This window comes from Nipponia nippon, unplaced genomic scaffold (genome assembly GCF_047370975.1).
Source record: "Nipponia nippon isolate SJK-2023a ecotype South Korea unplaced genomic scaffold, ASM4737097v1 scaffold_3, whole genome shotgun sequence".
Lineage (NCBI taxonomy): Eukaryota > Metazoa > Chordata > Aves > Pelecaniformes > Threskiornithidae > Nipponia > Nipponia nippon.
Genome location: NW_028262347.1, coordinates 30,488,499 through 30,509,287, shown reverse-complemented (window position 1 = coordinate 30,509,287; position 20,789 = coordinate 30,488,499). Strand labels below are relative to the sequence as shown.

Genomic DNA, 20,789 nt, shown 5'->3' with positions numbered 1-20,789 from the left:
GATAAGTGAAGAATGTTTAATAAAGTCTCCACTACTAACCATGAATAACACAGCAGCTCTGCCAGCTGTTGTCCACTAAATTGTTTCAAAAATACGTGCTCAGATTATTTCTTTCTTTATCACAGTAAGAGGGGAGACAATGTTAACACAAGAAGGAGCAATTCTGAATCCCATGCAAAGGCAGAAATTGCAAGTCAAGCTCTGTATCCTCACTGTACTAACAGACCTAGTGCAGATGTTAGGAAAGGAACCGCACAGCCTAGGAAAGAGGCACATTCCTGCAAAGTACAAACTATTAGCCAACTTTATTCCTTATGAAAACTACCACTATTACTTACAAAAAAGTTAGCATTTACAACCTGTCACCCATCTCTACACCACTTCGTTTCAGGGAGTGTACCTCCATTGTACCTATGGAAATCAGCGGTAACATTATGAACTGCTGATGACATTGAAGTTTTCCAATGCTTCCCCCCCCCAAAAAAGACAGTACATTTAAAATCAAATAGCCATCTTTATACAGGGGTTTTCCTCAGAAAAATAATATTCTGTATTTTATGGGTAACATTATCTACAAAAGCATGAATGCTACTTCATATAAGTACAACTATTTCATACTTAAATAGTCTATGACATATCTACAGCTTGATTAAGGATCAAGCTGTTACCCATTGTATTTCATTATTGTATTATACAAATAGCAATTTTTGCAGTTAACTTGCAAAGAATCATAGAATTGTTTAGGGTGGAAAAGACCTTTAAGATCATCAAGTCCAACCATTAACCCAGCACTGCCAAGTCCACCACTAAACCATGTCCCTAAGCACCACATCTACACGTCTCAAATACCTCCAGGGATGGGCACTTAACCACTTCCCTGGGTAGCCTGTTCCAATGCTTGACCACCCTCTTGGTGAAGAAGTTTTTCCTAATATCCAACCTAAACCTCCCCTGGCGCAACTTGAGACCATTTCCTCTCGTCCTATCACTTGCTACTTGGGAAAAGAGATTGACCCCCCATCTCACTACCACCTCCTTTCAGGTAGTTGTAGAGAGCAAGAAGGTCTCCCCTCAGCCTCCTTTTCTCCAGACTAAACAACCCCAGCTCCCTCAGCTGCTCCTCATAAGACTTGTGCTCTAGACCCTTCACCAACTTCATTGCCCTTCTTTGGACACACTCCAGCACCTCCATGTCCTTCTTGTAGTGAGGGGCCCAAAACTGAACACAGTACTCGAGGTGCGGCCTCACCAGTGCCAAGTACAGGGGTCAATCACTTCCCTGGTCCTGCTGGTCACACTATTTCTGATACAGGGCAGGATGCCATTGGCCTTCTTGGCCACCTGGGCACACTGCTGGCTCACAGTCAGCCAGCTGTTGACCAACACCCCCAGGTCCTTTTCCTCCAGGCAGATCTCCAGCCACTCTTCCCCAAGCCTGTAGCACTGCACGGGGTTGTAAACTAAACAACTATGTTGTTAACTTATGTAACAAAACAAAGCACCAGAAGCACTGGTTCCCCACCTCCAACATCTCATACATGCTTAGCTCACTACACTACTCCAGAGAAAAGTTAAAAAGGCTTCATGGAGTAATCATTTGCTTTCTGGACTGCAACCTGTAATTTCAAAGAGTTTCAAGAAATGAAACATGATCCTATTATATGTGGTCAATGATTTATGACAGTGAAAGAAACTGCTTTGTTTTAAAAATAACTGAATAGAATTCAATAACTTCTATTACAGAAGAGTCCCTATTGTGCAGTCGGTGCTCACCTCTTAACCACAGCATATATAGATTCCCATACACTCAATGCAAATTATCCATGAAAATATGTCAGTACACACCTTAACAGTTAAGAACTCACTTTGCATTTCTAAATAAAACTCAAATCATAAGTTCAGTGCAAATAACAAAAATCAAATCAAGAAATCCCAAGCAATGGATTTAAGGGCACTCCATTTCTTCTCTGCTGCAGAAAGAGCTGAACAAGCTCATCATTTAGCTACTGATTGCTTAAGACCAGCCACCACCTGCTTCCAGAGCCCTGAAAGGACACACACACACACACTTGAAATCCAGTAACACAGAAAGCAAAACTGAAATGAATTTAAGTTATGCCTCAAACGCCTTATTGCAAGTTCTGCTAACTAACAACCCCATTTTGGGGTTTATTACCTCATTACTATTTGCAGTTTTCTATACACAAACTATCATGAAAACAAAACTCAACATACTAGAGAGCTGAGTAAGCAGACTTTACCCACTTTCAGTTGTAATAATTTCAGCTGTTACTATTAACAAAGTAGACAAATAATTGCACCTGAATCTGAAAAAAATAAATTGACTTTGTTCCTTAACTGGAGAAGGATGAAAGGTGCAATCAGTATCAGCAGGAGTTTCCCCTTATATTAGCTCTCCTTCAAGAGAACATGAGCACATTTTTTTGCCTCATCCCATAATATTTTAATCCTGCAAAACTGATTTAATTTCATCCTATTTTCTTACTCAAAACAACAGAAAACAGCAAGCACAATGCATTACAAATTGCAAAATCCAAGCTTCTGTCTTTGTCCCCGTGGCACAGGTGACTTTCAGACCTGCACTGTTTGCAGCTCTCCTATCCAGTCTTGAGCATCTGGAAGTTAGATCAGCATTATTTTCAAACGAAACATTTCAGGTGCCCAAGAATGCAAAGTTGACAAGTTATCATATCATCTTCAAGCTATGTAACTGTGAACATGCATTCTGAATAACTGGAAACATGCATTCTGAAGAGAAACAGAAGACAGCTATCACTTCAGTCTCTTGTCAGTGCAAAGATCTGAAAAATACATTCCTTTAAACATACAAAGGCAAACTAATGGCAAATCATTGTGGCATTCAAGCATCTTTAGTTGTTCATCATGCATTGCTTCTCTTAACAAGCTCCACTTCTGTTAGTGAGTACAGTTCCTAAATTGCATCTCACAGCAAAGCTGTCAGACAAGGTGCTTCCAACAGGCTTATGTGAGAAAGGAAATCTGGGAGCCAGCGTGGCTGACAAATAGGAGAAATAGTATGGAAACAAGGTGCTGTTCACTAAGGACACATAAGCAGAAATCAGCTGACTAATACAGGATGGGAGAATGACTGTCTAGACAACAGTATTCCGGAAAAGGATCTGAAGGATTGATTAGCAGTTCCCGACTGAACATGAGTCAATGCGATCCTATTGCAAAGGGGAACAAACGTCACACCAGGAATGACAAGCAGACACATTGCCTACAGCACACACTAAAAAGATTCGCCTGCTTTACCTGATAAAGCTTTTCTGTCCGGTTTTGGCCATAGATCAATTGGTCAAAGATAAGAACATCATCATCTACAAGGAAGGGACGAAATAACTGGAGCTATTCATACAAGGAAAAGGAGACAGTATTGGCAAGTCTTCATATACACATAACGATACATGCAAGAGGAAAACTACTCCAATGCTAAACACATTCTAGTAGTAAGATTACTAAGCACTGACTGCAGAAGTTGCAGGTATTCCATTATCAGCATTTCAAAGAACATGCCAGCAAACATCCTTCAGAAGTGACAGAGTTGACTTGGCCTTGAGAAAGTAGTACAGATTAAATCTCTCAAAACTCTTTCTAAACATATCTTTCTTATGTTTCTGTTGATCACCTCCAACACAAAACCAATCCTTTGTATTACATAATGTTAGAGATATTCACAACAAAATGCATGTGACTAATAAATAAAAAGGGACATCTCCCCCCAGGTTAGTCTCCTGGCTTCCAAATGACTGGGAAGGGTACAGTGGTCACCTTAAAGGCATTCTGCCCAGCTCCTCAAACAGACAAACAGAAAGAAAATGAGGAAAAGCAAAACAGAAGGTTACTCAATGACATACACAGTTACATGCAAAACCCCACAGTAACAAAAGAAATTCCAGACTGAAAGTGAAGCAAAACCTTTGCATTTCAACCCTTCTGTGCAGAACCACAAAGACAGGTTTGAAATGGCTTTGAGGGGTTATCTAGTTTGTTCCCCTGTACCTTCACAGAATCAACTACAAATCCAGTAGCAAGAAAACCACCAAAAACACACCCACGCACAACACTCAGTCTCTCAAAACTAAAGAAATGAAGCAACGCATCTCCCAGGGGTGTGAACTCTCTGCTGACAGTGCCTTGTCTCAGTTGCTTGAATACATTCAAGTGTTACAAATGATCCAAACAGTCAAAATGTTTCAGGATTTTCCCTGATCCCAAGACTCAAATTATGGAGAACTTTATAGACCAAAACCTACACGGTGAATTACACTCAGAAATGAGCTGGAAACTATGGAATGTGGTAGATAACATGTTCACCTTGAACCACGCTGTAAATGTGGAACCCTGTTCTATTCTGAAGTTTCATTTCTGGGCTGCAGGTTAGGGAAGCAAAGAGATGTCTCAAAGACAGACACTCTTGCAGCAGTGCAAAAAGTTGCTGATGTCTGTGTGGTAGGAGTAAAATAACCAATTATAGCTTCCTTGACAGAGAAGATAGCAACTCCATCACGTGCTGTCTGAGCTCCCAGAAGCAATCACAGATTACATTAGCCTATGCTAGATAAGAAAAAAAAGCATTCTCCCTTTCAGCAGGGAGACCACATTCTCACCTTCACTCCTTACGTTACTTAATTCACCATTGTTCCATCATCTTTTGGCTCAATCTGACCCAGCTAATAGCCACACAAGTCCAGCACTGAGAATGGTGGCAAAAAACCCTCAATACAGTGAAAGAGGAAGAAAAGCACAGTGTCATCAGTACACAGCTAACCGTGAAATGACATCAGCCTTCAAAAATCTTCCCCAGTAGCTCCAGATATGTAGTGAATAGGAAAGATGAGATCTCTGAAGGGTGCTATGTAAGAAGGTGTTAATGAACCAACCAGCTCTGGGTTGTCCTTCGGAGATAAAGGCATTCAATCATCACATCCGTACTAAAGACTCTAGATTTTTTGGAGGCAGCTGTTAAAAAAATCTATTTAAAAATCTTGATTTAGTCTTATTTTAAGGCAATTTCACTACTTTATCAACACTTCAAGTTAAGGCTAGTCTTATGACCAGAATGACTTAAAAAATCTCAACCTTCATATTCTGCTCTCCAACAGAATATAGTCAGTGATTTTTTTTTTGTCTAAAAGCTGTGAGTCAAGTTCACTGCATTTTTGAAAGATACTGAAAGTTATTATTTATCTAGAAGACCAGGAAAATATCATCTTTATCTCACTGACATCCCAAACTGATGTAAAAGACTCCATGACAATATGTCACATGTCAAAAAGCTTGCTATAGCAAAGACCCACACATTTTCCACCTCAGATAGCTAGAACTTACAGAGTATTTCATAAAATGAGAGTGGGCTCCCATCACTCCAGTGAAGCGAAGGGAGCACTGGTATCCTGTCAACTTCACTCAGTGCCCCATAGTACCTCACCTTCACCTACTGGTAGGTGACCAGACCTACAGTCACAAGCTGTAACAAGAAAACAAAGATACTCCTCCAACTGTTCATTAGCCAAATGGGGTTCATGAGTCCCAAAATGCATTATGTTTTGCCCTGCCTCACCCCTAAACAATTTTAAGGTAGATTGACAGAACCTTTGGATATAGATCATTATTAGTGGTCATATTAGTGTAAAGCAAAAATACAAATTGAATTCCACATAGAAATGTGAGGCAAGATCAACAAAGGAGAATGGAAGAAATAAGATTGAAGGCTTCATTTGTACTATTTGGGGATGGATGAAGAGAAGCTGATGAAGTGTTTGTGTTAAAACACATTATATTAGAAGTCTAGCATGGTTATTGACAGAGATACAACATGACATTAACCACATAATAGTCTTTTGTCTTTTTGTTGTTGAACTAAACAAACCAAGCTCATTTACAGTGAAGTTAGCTTGCAGTCAAGAAAGCAATTACAGCATGAAGATAAAGATGTCTTAGCTGTCTTTCAAGAGGATTGCTAGCAAGACTAGTCTGGCTGCAACTCAGAAGAACACGGCACAAGCCAATTGAATTTGGCTTTTGTATAGGTGCTAGTCAATACTGCTCCTGTGATCAACTAATACACCCCGTCTTTTTCCTCCTATAAGCCTCAGCTTACAGCACAAAGTCATTTGATCCTTCCGTTTCTCTGTCTATAAAATAGGAGATGGCCACACTTCATACCCCCTTGGGAAGGCAGATTTATGGCTTAACCACACTAAAAATACCAAGCACTATTTAAACTTGTCTGAGTTAAATTGGTATATCTTGCTGTACGGAATGACTTCAGGATCTGGAATACCATTCTGCTTATAAATTTGATGATGCAGTCAGCAACTGTTTTTAATTATTCTCCTTAATTAATCTTTCCATCCTAATCCAAAAAAAAATGCCTTCCTAAGAAATGCTGAGAAGCTTTGTGCTCAGTAGAAAAAGGCGAATCACCTATGTTCCAGAAAGCATAACTGCATCCTTGCAGATTTAGGTAAATCTGCAGATCTGGTGAGACAAAAAGAAAAACTGATCCTCTATATTCAGGCTATCTAACAGAACTTGTACCTTCACTCCAAAGAGCAGCTACAAGATAATTATGTAGTCCTGTGATTTATTTATTACAGCTAAAAGTTTCCAGTTCGCACCCACCAGCAAAAGTCACCTTTGAAAGCTACACTTACCGGTTTGCTGCCTGCAGAGCATCCACAGCTACGCAGTCTTAAATGACTCACTAACAAAAGGTTTGGTTATTGTTCTAAACAATACTGTTCTGTTAGGTTCTAAATGCACATAGAACAGCACACAGCATTTATGAAAGCCAACTCCATTTGACTTCTACCAGATTTAGATACTATTAACAGCAAAAAATCTTACCTCTCCCACCCTTAGCACAAAGTATGCTGATGTAAATACTCCACATAACTGACCAGTGGATCCTTTGTGCAATGCCATCACTAGTAGTTTGACACAACAGCTGAAGGTGTGATTCAAAACATATGGAATTTCAAAGCAAAATACAGAAGTTTAACCTTCTGTTCTGAAAATAAAGATATCAAAACCCAGACAAAGCAAACTTTCTCAGAACCAGAAATATTCCAATGTTTATTTCACCTTTAGCATCCTGAGGGATAATACATAACTGACAAAATCTACAGCCTTAGAAATAAAAACATATAACTGCAGTACAAAGGGTGTCACATATGTGTAATAATGTTCATTACAACAGTATTTTTATTTACTAGTAAATGAACTGGCAGTGTATCTGCCTACTAGTAAATGAACTCAGAGTAAAGTAACCTGCTCAGTAAAACTTAATTAGATATTACCAGTGGCTAGCAGGCAGAAGTTTAAATATTTGAAGAAGAGAAGATTGTTACTTGTATTAACTACCCCTCAAAGCGGGAATCAGTCAGGCTGTGTAAGTGAGCAACAGCCACCTGGTTACCAGCAACCCTTCAGTGCAACCAGGTGGCTGTTGCCTGGTTATTCATCCATTTTGGCATGTCACAGTAGAAATGTGCACCACACAGCATGTGCTGCAAAATTCAGATTGAAAATGCAGATGAGATCTGATGTTGATGCGAGCCTGAGCTCTTTACACAAAGGATACATATGCTTGGTACAACTAATCGGGATTCTCAAAGGAGTTTTATAATGCACCCATTTTACCAGGGCAGATAAATACATCAGTATTAAAAAAAACCGTTTGAAAACATAATAATCCCATCACTAAAAAAGAAAATATATGAGCAGGTCTGTGGTACAAAATGCAAGTTTGAGCTATGAAATTCACTTTACATTAAGTTTAAAAAAATTATACAGCAAGATACAACTCTTTCTCCTCCCTCCCCTACCACTGCTATAGAGCACAATAGCTTATACGACAATTGGGTGTGAAGATTTTGCAGACAGCACTCATCATGCAGGTGAGTGAGCACATAGCATAAAACACAGTCCAAGAGAAAAATTAAAATTACTTCAGGTTAGTATTTCAACATTTTGCAATGGTCACATTAACTAAAATATCACTCCCATCCTAGGGGTATAGAGGACCCAAATTGAACAGTGGCTTTTTGTTACTATCTTGAATAGCCTTTGGAAGGCAAATCACAGAAAACCATGGAATGAATTTAAATAAGAATAAGCATCTTTTTGTGACTATATTATATTTACACAAATAAAGAGGATCTTTGTAGTGCATTGCATTTTCTGGTTGATCCAAAGGAAGCCCACTATTGAGAAATCGCAACTGTATCTCTTTAGCAGGCATAAGATTTCAGGGATACCAGCCGCGGTACACGAGGAAGAGCTGGACAGTGATCTATGTGTAAACCTGAAAAGGTTTACTAAACACAGAAAAATCTTATTAAGGAATATCACTTGTTTAGCAACCAGGGGGCAGTTATTCACATAAAGGGACCAGTGTTTGGCTGCTTGTTTTCAGTATTAGAAAAGATGCTCCATAGTGATTTTCAGCTCATAAATCAGGAAAAAAATGCTTCAGCTGTGAAACAGTATACTATGCTCAAAAATAAAAAAAAAAATAGACTAAGAGCAGGGCTGCGGCTTGAAATACTTGAGTGCTAATATCCAGCATGCCATTCCAGGGAGTCCCAGAGTGATTTTTAAGCCTCTGCCCATCCTCGTAAAGAAAGGCGGGTGGCAGGACTAATCAATATCTTGCAACCCAGCTGTGACCTGGCAAATAAAGAAGCCAAGAAAATAAATCCCAGCGATGATCTCTATAATTTAACGTTCGGAGGGCGGCAGCATCTGGGACCAACTCCAAACGGGACGGGGCGGCACGGCGCGGGGCCGGCTGCCGCGCTCAGCGCCCACCGGGGCGCCGCTACGCGCAGGCAACAACAAAGGAGGCTCCGCGCTCCTCCCGCTTCTCCGTAATGCACGCAACCCCGCGTCCAAGCGCGACGTAAACAGACCGAAAGCTGCTTACTACGCTAGTAGGTCTGTGTAACAGTTCAGCTACATCTCTGTCGGAGGGGGCTATTGTCCGGGACGAGCCACCAGAGCTCACCGAGCGCTGGCGGTTTTAATAGGTGGTGTCAAAAAAAAAAAAAAAAACCAGAAAAATCACAGCGAGCCTCCCTGACCACTTCGTAAGTCAAACCAACGGGCTTCGGAGCCCTGCACCGGGCAGAGTTGAATAAACAGGCAAGGAAGCGCGACTCCCACAAGCGACACTTTGTCTGCTTTCCACCGAAGCAGCGACAAAACCCCCCGGCGCGCGAACAATGCCCGCGGCCCCGCTCCTGCTCCCGCTCCTCCCGGGGCGCCGCCGCCACCGCCGGAGACCTTCTCCCCGCCGGGTCGCCGCTCCCAGCGGTATTTTTTAAGGCTGCTTTGTTCCCCGCGAAACACCAGCCTTTCCACCCAGCGCCGGCGGGGAGAAGCCGAGCGCCCGCCTCGGAGGCGGGGGACCGGCCCCATCCCCGGGATAGCGGCGGGAGGCGCCGGGCAGCGGCCGCCCTTTGTTGCGCCCCTGAGGAGGGGACGGCTCCCCCCCGCCGCCCCGGCGGGACCTCCGACCCCCGCCGCGCTCCCGCGGGAGACGGCGGCAGCCCACGCCGGCCCCGCGGGGCGAGCCCGCTCCGCCGCGGGATGCGCTCCCCGCCGGCAGCCGCCGCTCCTCGCCCGCCGCGCTGCCCCGCTCGCCCTCTCACTCACCCACGCCGTACTTCTCGTGCTCCGTGGGTATCCACATGCTCGCGGCGTGCGTGCGCCCGCCCCCCTGCCGGCCGGCAGCCCCTCCGCTGGGACCGGCGGCGGTGGCCGGCGAGCGCGTCCGCTGCCCGGCTGCTCCCGCCGCGCCTCAGCCGCGGCTGCCCGGCCCCGGCGGCGAAAGCATTGTTCTGCCGGGCGGGCGGACTGACTGAAGCGCGCTCGCCGCCAGCCACTTATATGCCCCGTCCCGCTGCACGCCGGGGAACGTAATGCCTCGGCGCGGCCGCGCCCCTCGCCGCCCGCGGCCGGGGGAGAGACTACGAGCCCCGGCTGGCCCCGCGCTCCCTGCCGGGGCGGGGCGGGGCGGAGCTCGGCTCCCGGAGGCCGCCTCACGCCGGGGCGGGAGGAGCGGCGCGGCGGCGGCATGGCAGCGTCCGGCGGGGCGCCGGCGCGGGGTGGTGAGTGCGCTGCGGGGAGGCGAGGGGGGACCCCCCCGCTCCCCTCCTCCCGGCGGCCCCGAGGCTCGGGCGGTGGGACGGGGCCGGCTCCGCGGGGCACTGGGGGCGGGGAGCGGGGGACGCGTGTGGGACAGCCGGCAGGGCCCGGCGCCGGGGGGGCCCCGCCGGCCGCCCGTCGGAGCGGTGGTTACAAGGGACGTAAGTCGTTCTTCTGGCCCTGCTGGTGCCATTCCTCCTCTTAGCAAAGCCCCGAGCTTGGCACACGAAGCTGAGGGGACTGGGAGAGGCTTCAACAGTGAGTTGTGCTGGAGAGGGAGCTGGTGCCGGCAGTGTGCCAGAGAGGGGGGACGTGGAGCTGGTAGTCTGGGTGGCTTGTTGACTTCTCATATAAATCCGTATCTCAGCACATATATGTGCAGAGATAAAGAAAAGCAGATGGTGTACAGCGAGGAGCACAAATGGACTGTCGGGGGTGACGGCCAGGGATAAGTCAGGCACCTTAAGCAGCAAGAACAGCGAGGTCTCCGTCCGTGTTGAGAGGCCTGTATGCCTATGGCCTTCCACAGGCGGCTTAGCTAGAGCTCACTGTAGGTACACTGCAAGAAATTCCCAGGCTGAAATGGTTCTTGTGAGTTCTGTCTTTCTCTTGAGAGAAACCCAGGCGTTGTGAGGCAGGAGCAAGAGCCTGAGTTACATCTTCGTGTCCTGGGGGAAGGAACAGATAGAAAAAAGGACAAAACTCCGGTGATACGATGCTGCTCTGCAGGGCTCACCAGGTACAGGCTGTCTCTAAGATGAGCGTGTCTGGTTTTGAAAAAATGTTCTCCAAGCAAATCATTACTGTGAACTGGTAACTAGAAATTTTAAGGGATGATTTCAGTTTGAGCTGAACAAAAAATCGGGTTTAACATTTTCACATTTAAGAGAGGAAAGTGGCTTAATTTTTTTTCAGTTTAGGTTGTCTTTTAGCTTCTACTATCAAGTTATGTTGAATTTTTAAGTCGCCGATAGTGTGAAGGACACAACGTAAAGAAAAGTCGTGTTCAAGCAGGCAGTTTCAAACCTAGAGTTAGAACGCACTTATTCCATGTTTACCCTTCTAGTTGTCAAACTTGGGGAGCGAGTGATCTTTTAAGTGACCTTTGCGTTGTTTCTCTATTATGTGCTCTGCTTCTGTTCACAAAAGTAATATCACTTTATTTATGCTAGCAGTTAAAGCAGTACTCTTACTTTATTTATGTGTTGCAGTGTGTTGGCGTGAGCCTTTTAGGGTACTTCCACACTAGTGTAACTGCACCCAGAGGCAAAGCTGTGCCGTTTTAGCTGTTGAAAAGGACGGTCACTTTTGTCTGTGCAAGTCTTCTGTGTGAAACTGTATATAGGTCTGTGGAGTACTACAGATGATGAGGTTACCCTGAGGTTTTTCCAGGTAACTCTTATAAAGACATTGGCACCAGTATGAAAAAAAGTTTTTGCCATTGGAATTCAGAGACCTGTGCTGTTTTCCTATTAGTGAGCTCGAACTCTCATTGACAAGATTAGTGAACTTTTTGGTGTCTTTGCTCCCAAACTTGCCTTGCATCCCCTGGCAGATCCTTTGGAGTCTCTAAGTGATGAAATGTGTAAAAGTCACTATTGAAAATCAAAATAATAGGTGCCAGGCTAAATTAACTTCTACCCCAGCCTATAGATTTCCACGTACACCCAAGCTATCCCTGCCTCCATAAGCGAGGGCTGCCAACATGTTGGCTGGGAGTCATGAAATTCTGCCACAGCCTTTTAAATGCTGTCTGTCATGTTAACCATGACTGACTACAGCATGTTTGTGTTAGACTCAGACCGCATCTTTCTTCTTCCCTTGAACAAAGACAAGACTAGCCAACAGCTGAAATAGCCTTTTCAAAATTATTCATTTAGAGCCCAGTCGTTTAGGGTAAACAGATCTTATACTATAAATCATGTTGTCTGTGGGCAAAGAAAATACCATACCCTAATATTTATCATTTCCCTGTCTCTGAGCAAAATCCTTATTCTTTCAGAGGTTTCATTTCTACAAGGCTATTCACTCTAGCAACATCTCATACTTGCATATGCACCTGAGAAGGTGTATCACTTCTTTGGAGACAGTATGTAGGAAATTTAAATAAAATACTTTTCCCTGTCTTGCAGTTTCCTATTGACAGGAAAGCCTGTGCTTGTATATAGTAATCCAGGACTGTGTTGCTTTCTAGTTAGTTCCCTCCAGCAGCCTTCACCCAGTGGCTTGTAATAAACATATCACTATCCACACTACAGTTTGTTCAGTCTACATTAATTATGCTACATATCAACATTTCTTACAGCATCTGTCAATGGATTTTAAAATGAGGTTTCATCTGGAAGTGTGTTTTTCATAGCTTCATCGGCAGTCTGACAGTTACGGTTCCCTACTCAGGGTCTTAATGTACTCAAGTGCTTTTTAATACCATGATGCTGGAGTATACCATGCCAGAGCACAGCATGATTTTCTTATTCCTTCCCCATCTCTCTCTTGTGTCCCATTTTTAAGGGAATGCAGTTTACTGTGGAAAACTAAAGTTTGACTGGTCTTGCAGAAGTCTATCTTTTTCATTGCTACCTAGAGGATACTTTAGTGAAAGTTGTTTTGTTCCTGATACTGTAAGCATCACTTCTTTAGCTCAGCTCTGAGTTCCCTCTGTTAAGGACGCTATGAGAGCCACTCAACCCAGTGGACTCTGGGATCCAGGGGTTCCTCTTTCCTGGTCGCTGAAAGCCAGCCCCATGTACTCTCAGACCTGAGAGGTTTCTCCGTCTGGGTTGATGGATGCAGCTGCTGCTGTTCCTGCCTGCAGGTCTGGCCAGTAGCAAGGCTGAGCGTGCGTTCAAGACATGCAATGCGCACAAACACAAAAAATGGTTGGTCACACAGGCACCCATAGAGCAGTGCCTTTATCATACCCTCAAAAACACTGACAGCACTCGCATAAACAAGAATAGGGATAGCCCAGTCTTGTTCCTCCCTTCTGGTTGATCAGGATTGACATTCACTAGGGAAAACACAATTCCTCTTTAGATTCGCAAGCACGCCCGTGTTTGCAGGCCACTTGAATATCAATGTGGGCTCTAAGTCTGTTCAATATTCCTGGGCCTCGGGCCCCTTACCCAGCCACTGGCTCAGACACCGGGTCTTTCCAGGTGAGGGTCTCTTCCTGCTCACCGACTACTCCAGCTTGACAATCACTGCCTGATGCATAACCAAATCTGGTATTTCTGATGCTTTTACCTGGGCCATCTCAGCCTCACCCAGTATCACTGATACGGTTACCTTGGCCCTGTGTGCCTTGCAAGATTTCACTCCCCAAAAGGTCTCAACACTGTCACACCCAAGCCTTTTTGAAGCCTGGCTGTCTCTCACATAACACCTCTCTTAACTACCTGAAAGCCAGCCCTTCCTCACCGTGCTCTCAGCAACTTTTACCAGCTTCTCACTCTGTTATTTATGTTCAGACCTTTCTTTTGTCCTGCCCAGTAGTTTCTCATGTTAGCTAAACCTCAGGCCAGGGCCCAGTCATCGGCCTGCGTATCTTAGCACCTTTTCTGCCCTGTTTTCCGTTTCAGCTGCAGAAGTCGGGCTTGCTGTCTCATTGCCACGTGCTCAGGGTATCCCTTCTGCTGCTCTGACCTCCACCAGCCCAAGGTTTTGGTGGGTGTTTTAGCTTCCAGTTAATTTTCTTCATGATTCTCCCCATCTGCTTATGTATCAGCAAAAAAAGGGCTCGATCCAGCTTGTCTATTCACTTCTGAAAGGCAGGTCCTGCTTGACTAACCTGATCTCCTTCTATGACAAGGTGACCCACTTAGTGGATGAGGGAAAGGCTGTGGATGTTGTGCACCTGGACTTTAGTAAAGCCTTTGACACCATTTCCCACAGCATTCTCGTGGAGAACTGGCTGCTCACGGCTTGGGTGGGCATACTCTTCGCTGGGTCAAAAACTGGCTGGGTGGCCAGGCCCAAAGAGTTGTGATGAATGGAGTTAAATCCAGTTGGTGGCTGGTGACAAGTGGTATTCCCCAGGGCTCAGTATTGGGGCCAGTTCTGTTTAATATCTTTATCAACAATCTGGATGAGGGGATCGAGTGCACCCTCAGTAAGTTTGCAGATGACACCAAGTTGGGTGGGAGTGTTCATCTGCTGGAGGGTAGGAAGGCCCTACAGAGGGATCTGGACAGGCTGGACCGATGGGCTGAGGCCAGCTGTACGAGATTCAACAAGGCTAAGTGCTGGGTCCTGCACTTGGGTCACAACAACCCCATGCAACATTTAGTGGTGGATTTGGCAGTGTTAACGGTTGAACTTGATGATCTTAAAGGCATTTTCCAACCAAAATGGTTCTATGATTCTGCGCTGACCACTTTTGTCCTTTATGGCTCTCCAGCCTTTCATGCTGTCCTCTCAGTTAGTTTGAGCCTGCTTTTCATTTCTCACTTGTTGCTTCTGTTCCTCAGCTGTTGTCTGTCTCTAGAAGGCCCCTCTGATTCTCTAATGACAGTTCCTCAGCCTGTCACTCTCCAACATTAATTTGGTCCCTCCTGCCCCTGCCGTCTCCCACACCCATCTCGGTTACTCCTTCTGTCCTGCCCCCTTCCGAACCGCCAGCCTTCCCTGCCCACAGCTCTGCCTTTGGTCCCACCACTCATTTCCTGTTGCCATGCATCTCACCAGCTGTCATCTGCAAACTGCTTCTGGGTCCTGTTTTCACCCCTGCTGATCCATTCTTCTTTTTCTTTAATTTTTTTTTGTGCAATTCCACCTCTAATTCCTGTGTATCATCCCCTCTCACCTTGCCACTCCTGCCTCTCCATGAGTGTGATCTCTCATCATAGTTCCTGCACCTTCTTCCCTAGGATTAGACTTCATTAGACCCAATGGAGCCACAACAGCATGACAGGTTGAGAGGCAAAGCATGTCAAAGCACAACTGCCATGAGAAGTACCTGGCTCTCAGCAGTGCCATAATCTCTGCCCTTAAACAGGAGCAAATTAGGAGTCAGAAAGATGAAGTTTCGCTGTAGCTCTTCTGCCTACTGAGCTTGGTAGCTTAAAGTCCACCCAAAAACTTTGCAGGAGTGGGGAAAGCAAGGGACTTCTTGGCTCCCACATGCTAAAACACAGGTGGGATTTGGCTTCCATGTTGCTGCTTCACTTCTGCTTTGGAAGCTGGGAAGTAAGGAGGGGAGTGGATGAGTGTTTCCCTTTTTCCACTTTTAAGTTATGTCCCCAGGCTATTGGTAACTTGCTTCTGATGGCGGCATTGTAATGACAGCTTCCTTCACGTTTGCTACTCCAAGCTATCTTAGAGGGTACGGTGCTGCAGGGCACCTTAGGTAAAGCTCATGCATGCATCAGGGTGGCCCTGCTGAAGGAGCAATTAAAGGGATTCCCCAGCAGTGGCACCTGGCCACTTATAGCTCTTCCAGAAAGGGAAAGTGCTTCTCTTACTCCCTTTATAATCCTCTTTCCCTGGGAGAGCCAGGTCGGGAGGGAAATGGCAACAGCAGCAATATATGTGGCTGTGCTCTGCGCTAAAGCCAGTTCTCAAGATGTGGAGGGTTAAGGAGGGTGGTACTTTGGAGTCCCATTTGGAATGGCAAAGACTGATCAGGATTGAAGTGCACTAGTGAAAACAGACACCGTCAGTGTCAGATTCAGAAGCACACCCTCATTCATGGATCCCTTGAATATTACCATGACCTCTAAACCCGTCTGATATCTGTGCCTGGGCCCTCTTACCCAGAATGCAGGTTTCCTCCTATTTGCTAGCAAATCCAACTTGGTGTTGGCTATCAAAATGGATACATGCACTCACACTTGTCTCACATGTACCCCACGGTCATGGATCCCTCAAATATTAGCAGAGTCTCTAAGTGCTTTGGCTGGACTGCCTTGCCAGGCGTTGACTCCATCCATGGCTGGACCCCAGGCCCCTTGCCCAACTACTGACTCAGACCTTGAGTTTTTCCAGATACAGGTCTCCTTCTACTCACTGGCTACTCCAGTTTGAACCTTGCTAGCAAATTACGCATACACACACAAAGCATACAGGGTTAAATTCACAAGGAAAACGTAGACACACCATGGTCCCTCTAGCTGCTGGTTCCTGGACCTGCAGACCTTGTGACCTGCAGCTGCTGGCTCTTAAGCCTTGCAGCAGTATCACATATTCACACCGAGGGTGAATTACACAAAAAAAGGAAAGAATTTAGTAAGAAGAAAGGATAGACTTTGGTGATCAGGTGCAGGGTTTGACCAGAGAAGCATACCGACCAGCAGCCTGTTTAAATGCAACTGGCCCTTTTTATTCCCCACTTTCATTTTCTGATGTTTGTTCACGCCCCATTCTTCCCTTTCTTCCTTTGGCCCCTCCTCTGAATTTCCCATAATAAGATAAACATAATCGCACAAGCCGCTTCTGATCCCCCCTAGCAAGTTTCACGCAATTCCACAAACACCCTCACGTATACCATAATACATACGATAATCACATTTCCCCTTCCTTATCAGTGACAAAGTTCAGGTTGAACCTGTTCAAGGCTGAGTAGTTCCTTTCATGGCATTAGTTCCTATAGTGACCAAAGACAACTTACTGTCTCTGTTATCACCTGCTCATTAATGTTTGTGTGTGTTTGTGTTTAATCTACCACTTTCCTTGTTATTTGTTAATTTTCTTATACTGAATGGTCCTTAGCCAAATAAAGTAATGAACCAGATGCCCTCCCATCCCACACATCCTTATATTACCCCTCCTATGCAGATCAGCCCTGAGTGAGCGGGTTACCTCCTTCCTCTTCAAACATCCGCCGCGTGCGTGGTTGTGAATAGGGAGCTGCTGGCTGCACGCTGCCATGGGTGAAAACCCCAGCCAGGTGATAAAGCAACCATTGCCCCAAGCATACAGCTGCCACTTCTTGTCTGTTCATCACAGTTCCTCCGGACGTTAGCCTGATGGGCTCACCCAGCCCACCCGTATCTGCCCTTTTCTATTTGATGGTTTTAGAGGTTGTTATCCTTCTCGCTACCCTTCCTTAAAACCTCAGCCAGTTCCAATCGTCCACACACATGGTTGCATCCTCAGTTCTTCTCCCACAAGGGGCTTCCACAGATCTAGAGTACCACCGGTGATCCGTTTCTTGGGTTAAACCTATGCATTCAATAGGGGATTTCAAGACCTAGGGCTTCCACCGTACCATAGATTTTGGAGAGGGGAAGGAGAGATTCATTCTACCAGTAGGCATTATAAGCTCTATAAAGGATCTTGGTTTGACAGAGGTTAGTCATTGCGAACTGAATGACTAGCAATTACACCTGGAGGATAAGTTCACTTGCTAATTCTGTCAGTGCAACACAATTTATTTTAATATGATTACAAGAATGAATCTCCTAAAACAGTGTTATTTTAAAATGTTTTAAGAACATTTGTTATGATTTTTAATCAAAAATTCAATCTCATAGCCATTTTGAATGGTTACCTGGTAGGCATGTGGATCTTATGGAGGGCTGGAAATTACCAAGTTACAGTTGCACCTTTTATGTGCTTCTGCGTTTGAAGAGTAAAAATGCAAAATCCTTTCATGTAATGTTACAATAAGATTTTAGTGGTTTTAGCCTTCCACAGCACGATTCTTAAAAAAAAGCTGACGATGGCAAAATATACAAGTGAAACTAAGTATTTCATTAAATGGATAGTAATGGATTAATAAAATCAGTAATGGATTGTATTGCTTGGTAATACAGATCGGAACTGCCTGTGATCCTGTCATAATTTTACAAATAATTGCGTTACAAATGTGCACTGTATTTTATCTGAAGATAAAGGGGTGTCCCCCACACCTCAGCGTGGATACATAGCTGCCGTTAGCACAAGACACAGGATATACTGTATTCTCCAAAAATACCCAATAAAGGCTTGCTGTTTGGTTTTCTCTGAATTCAGAAAAGCTTTATAGCTGAAAAAGAGAAGATGGATGGCCTTTATCTTTGCTAGATATAATTTAACTGTCTACTAGTGGACATACAGCTGCATTTAATTCCAGTAATCTAAGCCAATTCTTGCCTGCTTAGTAGCAGGTAAAGGCTTTGATACACGAGCAAGCTACCACGTATCAGCTGCTGTATATAGTAACTGGAGTTCTTTGAGAAGTAAGCTGCTTCAGGCTACCTGGTGAGTATGTGCCTGTGGACCACAAAACAGTTAAACACGATAACGTGTTTGCATGCTAAAGCCTTTAAGTTGTTTGAAATCTCTGCTCAGGCCTTCTCTTACCTGCAGTGGAGCAACAGTGAGTGGTGGTTCATCAGTCTACAGATTGATGAAATACTTTAAAATGTCTCAGTATTAGCCCATACCTGCTTCTTACCTGAAAGGGTTTCTCATTGCCCAAACAAACAATAGATGTGGACATGCTTTATTTAGATGTAGAGGTGTGAACGAGGGATGTGTTACAAGTTTTTTGAATGTTCTAAGTGTGCCACAGATGCCAGGATAGTTTATTATGCCTGTTGAACCACCCTGTTCACTGTTTTGTTTTGTTTTTACTGGGGAGCACAGGTTTTCTGAAAGAACACCAAAACTGTAAGTCCTTGTAGCCAGTGCTGTCTGCCATAAGGTGTGCTTCTCATATAAACAGGAGATAGAATTCTCCCTTTGAGACTTTAGCCAGCTTTGTTGATGAAGGGATACAGGGCTTAAACTGGGATACGGTTGTGATAAGAACAGACAGTAGGAAAAAAAGGAAGAGAAGGACTTAAATATTATGAAATTACAAGTGTTAACTATTTTAACTTCAGTATAGGTGAAATTCTTGTCTGTCCAAACAGCCTTCATAACCTTTCCCAGCCCTGTGTGCTTCCTTCCACCATGTCGTGTCTTGCGACCCCTGCTAGAACTCTGCATCTTCGTGTGAACATCTGCATCCTAGAACTACAATTGTTCCCAGACTCTCTCTGAGGCTTCTGCTTCACATTCTCATCCACAAACTCCAGCAGGCTGAAGCCAAGAGAAAACCCTGGAAGCATCTGAATGTCTTTCTACTGACCTTTTAAAATAGCTTTAAATACTGCATCAATAAAAGCCCCGCACAATGTGGGGAAGATCATGGCATTGAAGAACTGGGAGGGAAAAGATAGGGTTAGTTTTGTGCAACTTCAAAGCAGGTCTGTGCTTGTGAAGAGTTGGGCATATCATCCTGACCGATGTCTCACTGAAGTCAGGGGAATGTGTATGTGAAAGTGCAGGTTCTTTGCAGAATTGTTGTCTCAAGCCATCAGTAATTAATTACAGTCACTGGAGAGGAAAAAAACTAGTGTCCAATGACCTGATAATTGTTGAATTAAACGATGTATTGGTCAGCACCATTAAAGCTGCATAATAACACTGAAACTGCACTGCTTAGCTTGCAATATAATGTGCAAATTTTTGAAAGATGCCAAACTGCTAAACAGTAGGGTTAGGTAATTTGGGGGTGCACAAGCAGTTTTCCTCAGTAAGAATAAGCCAGATACTATGTAAGAGTACAAATGTAATGTGTGTAGCTATTTATGCAATACAGTTTCATGTTAGGGAGCTTCTCTGCCTCACTTCATGGGGCAGATTTATGCCCTGTAGTATAAGCAATAACACTTTTTTGCTGTACAGATGTGGAGTGCTCAAACTACTTCGTACAGGAATAGTACTCATATTTGATACTTTGATTATGGTATGGAGCCAGGAGTGCTGAACTAGAGTTTTTATTGATTTTTCAAAATATGCTACATGTTATAGCAGTCAAATTGTAATTATGAAGCAAATGAAAAGGGCATTGTGTTTTGCTTGAGTTATTCTCTGATTATAAATGATTTTAGATCATCAGTGTACAGCAGTAACTGTCAATTTGTAATGTTTTGGCACTATAGGGAATGGTATAGTTGCAAGGCTGATGTCTGATCATTGATATCAAGGTCTGCCTGGTTTCCCAGCAGGTATTTCCATGTTCATTGCTTGTTTGTCACTCTATCCTAATAGTTCGCCATAGTAGAGCTGTAAATGAGAAATTGTAGTAGAACTTTTGTCAGTGCCTTTAGTGGTCCAAAACTCTCAGACAGATACCTGTCTGTTCTTAGTAATATATTTCAACTGGGTTTCTTGAATGTGCCTGTTGATTTTTTTGCCTCGTGCTGTCACTGGACCATCTCTTCCAAATGGTCTTTTTTCCACTTTCCTGTATTTTTCTCTGATTTTTATGACTGACAGACAGTGACCAGTGTGAAATGGCCCAGCTGCTTCTGTTTGATTCTTGCTCATTGAGATGTCATCCTCCCATTTGTCATTGGTGGCTCCAACCCCAAAGAACAGCTGCTCCTGTTTCTTGCACTATGTAGTACAGAATCATAGAATCATTTAGGTGGGAAAGACCTTTAAGATAATCAAGTCCAACCATTAACCCAGCACTGCCAAGTCCACCACTAAACCATGTCCCTAAGCACCACATCTGCACGTCTCTTAAATACCTCCAGGGATGGACACTCAACCACTTCCCTGGGCAGACTCTTCCAGTGCCTGACAACCCTTTTGGTGAAGAAGTTTTTCCTAATATC

At 44.4% G+C, this 20,789-nt stretch overlaps 2 protein-coding genes across 5 annotated transcripts in view; one reads left to right on the top strand and one right to left on the bottom strand.

Annotated features, from left to right (window-relative positions):
* Positions 1–9,890, bottom strand: part of DOCK4 (dedicator of cytokinesis 4) — a 254,113-nt gene extending 244,223 nt beyond the window's left edge. For all 4 annotated transcript variants that reach the window (XM_087765670.1, XM_087765672.1, XM_087765671.1 and 1 more), the window contains exon 1: positions 9,706–9,890. In XM_087765670.1, coding sequence (XP_087621796.1) covers positions 9,706–9,742 — 37 coding nt within the window. In that variant the 5' untranslated portion in view covers positions 9,743–9,890. The remainder of the gene's footprint in view (positions 1–9,705) is intronic.
* A 221-nt stretch (positions 9,891–10,111) lies between these two features.
* The window catches only part of ZNF277 (zinc finger protein 277), a 57,595-nt gene continuing 46,917 nt past the window's right edge, over positions 10,112–20,789 (top strand). Inside the window, exon 1 of the mRNA XM_087766149.1 lies at positions 10,112–10,160. Coding sequence (XP_087622275.1) covers positions 10,127–10,160 — 34 coding nt within the window. The 5' untranslated portion in view covers positions 10,112–10,126. The remainder of the gene's footprint in view (positions 10,161–20,789) is intronic.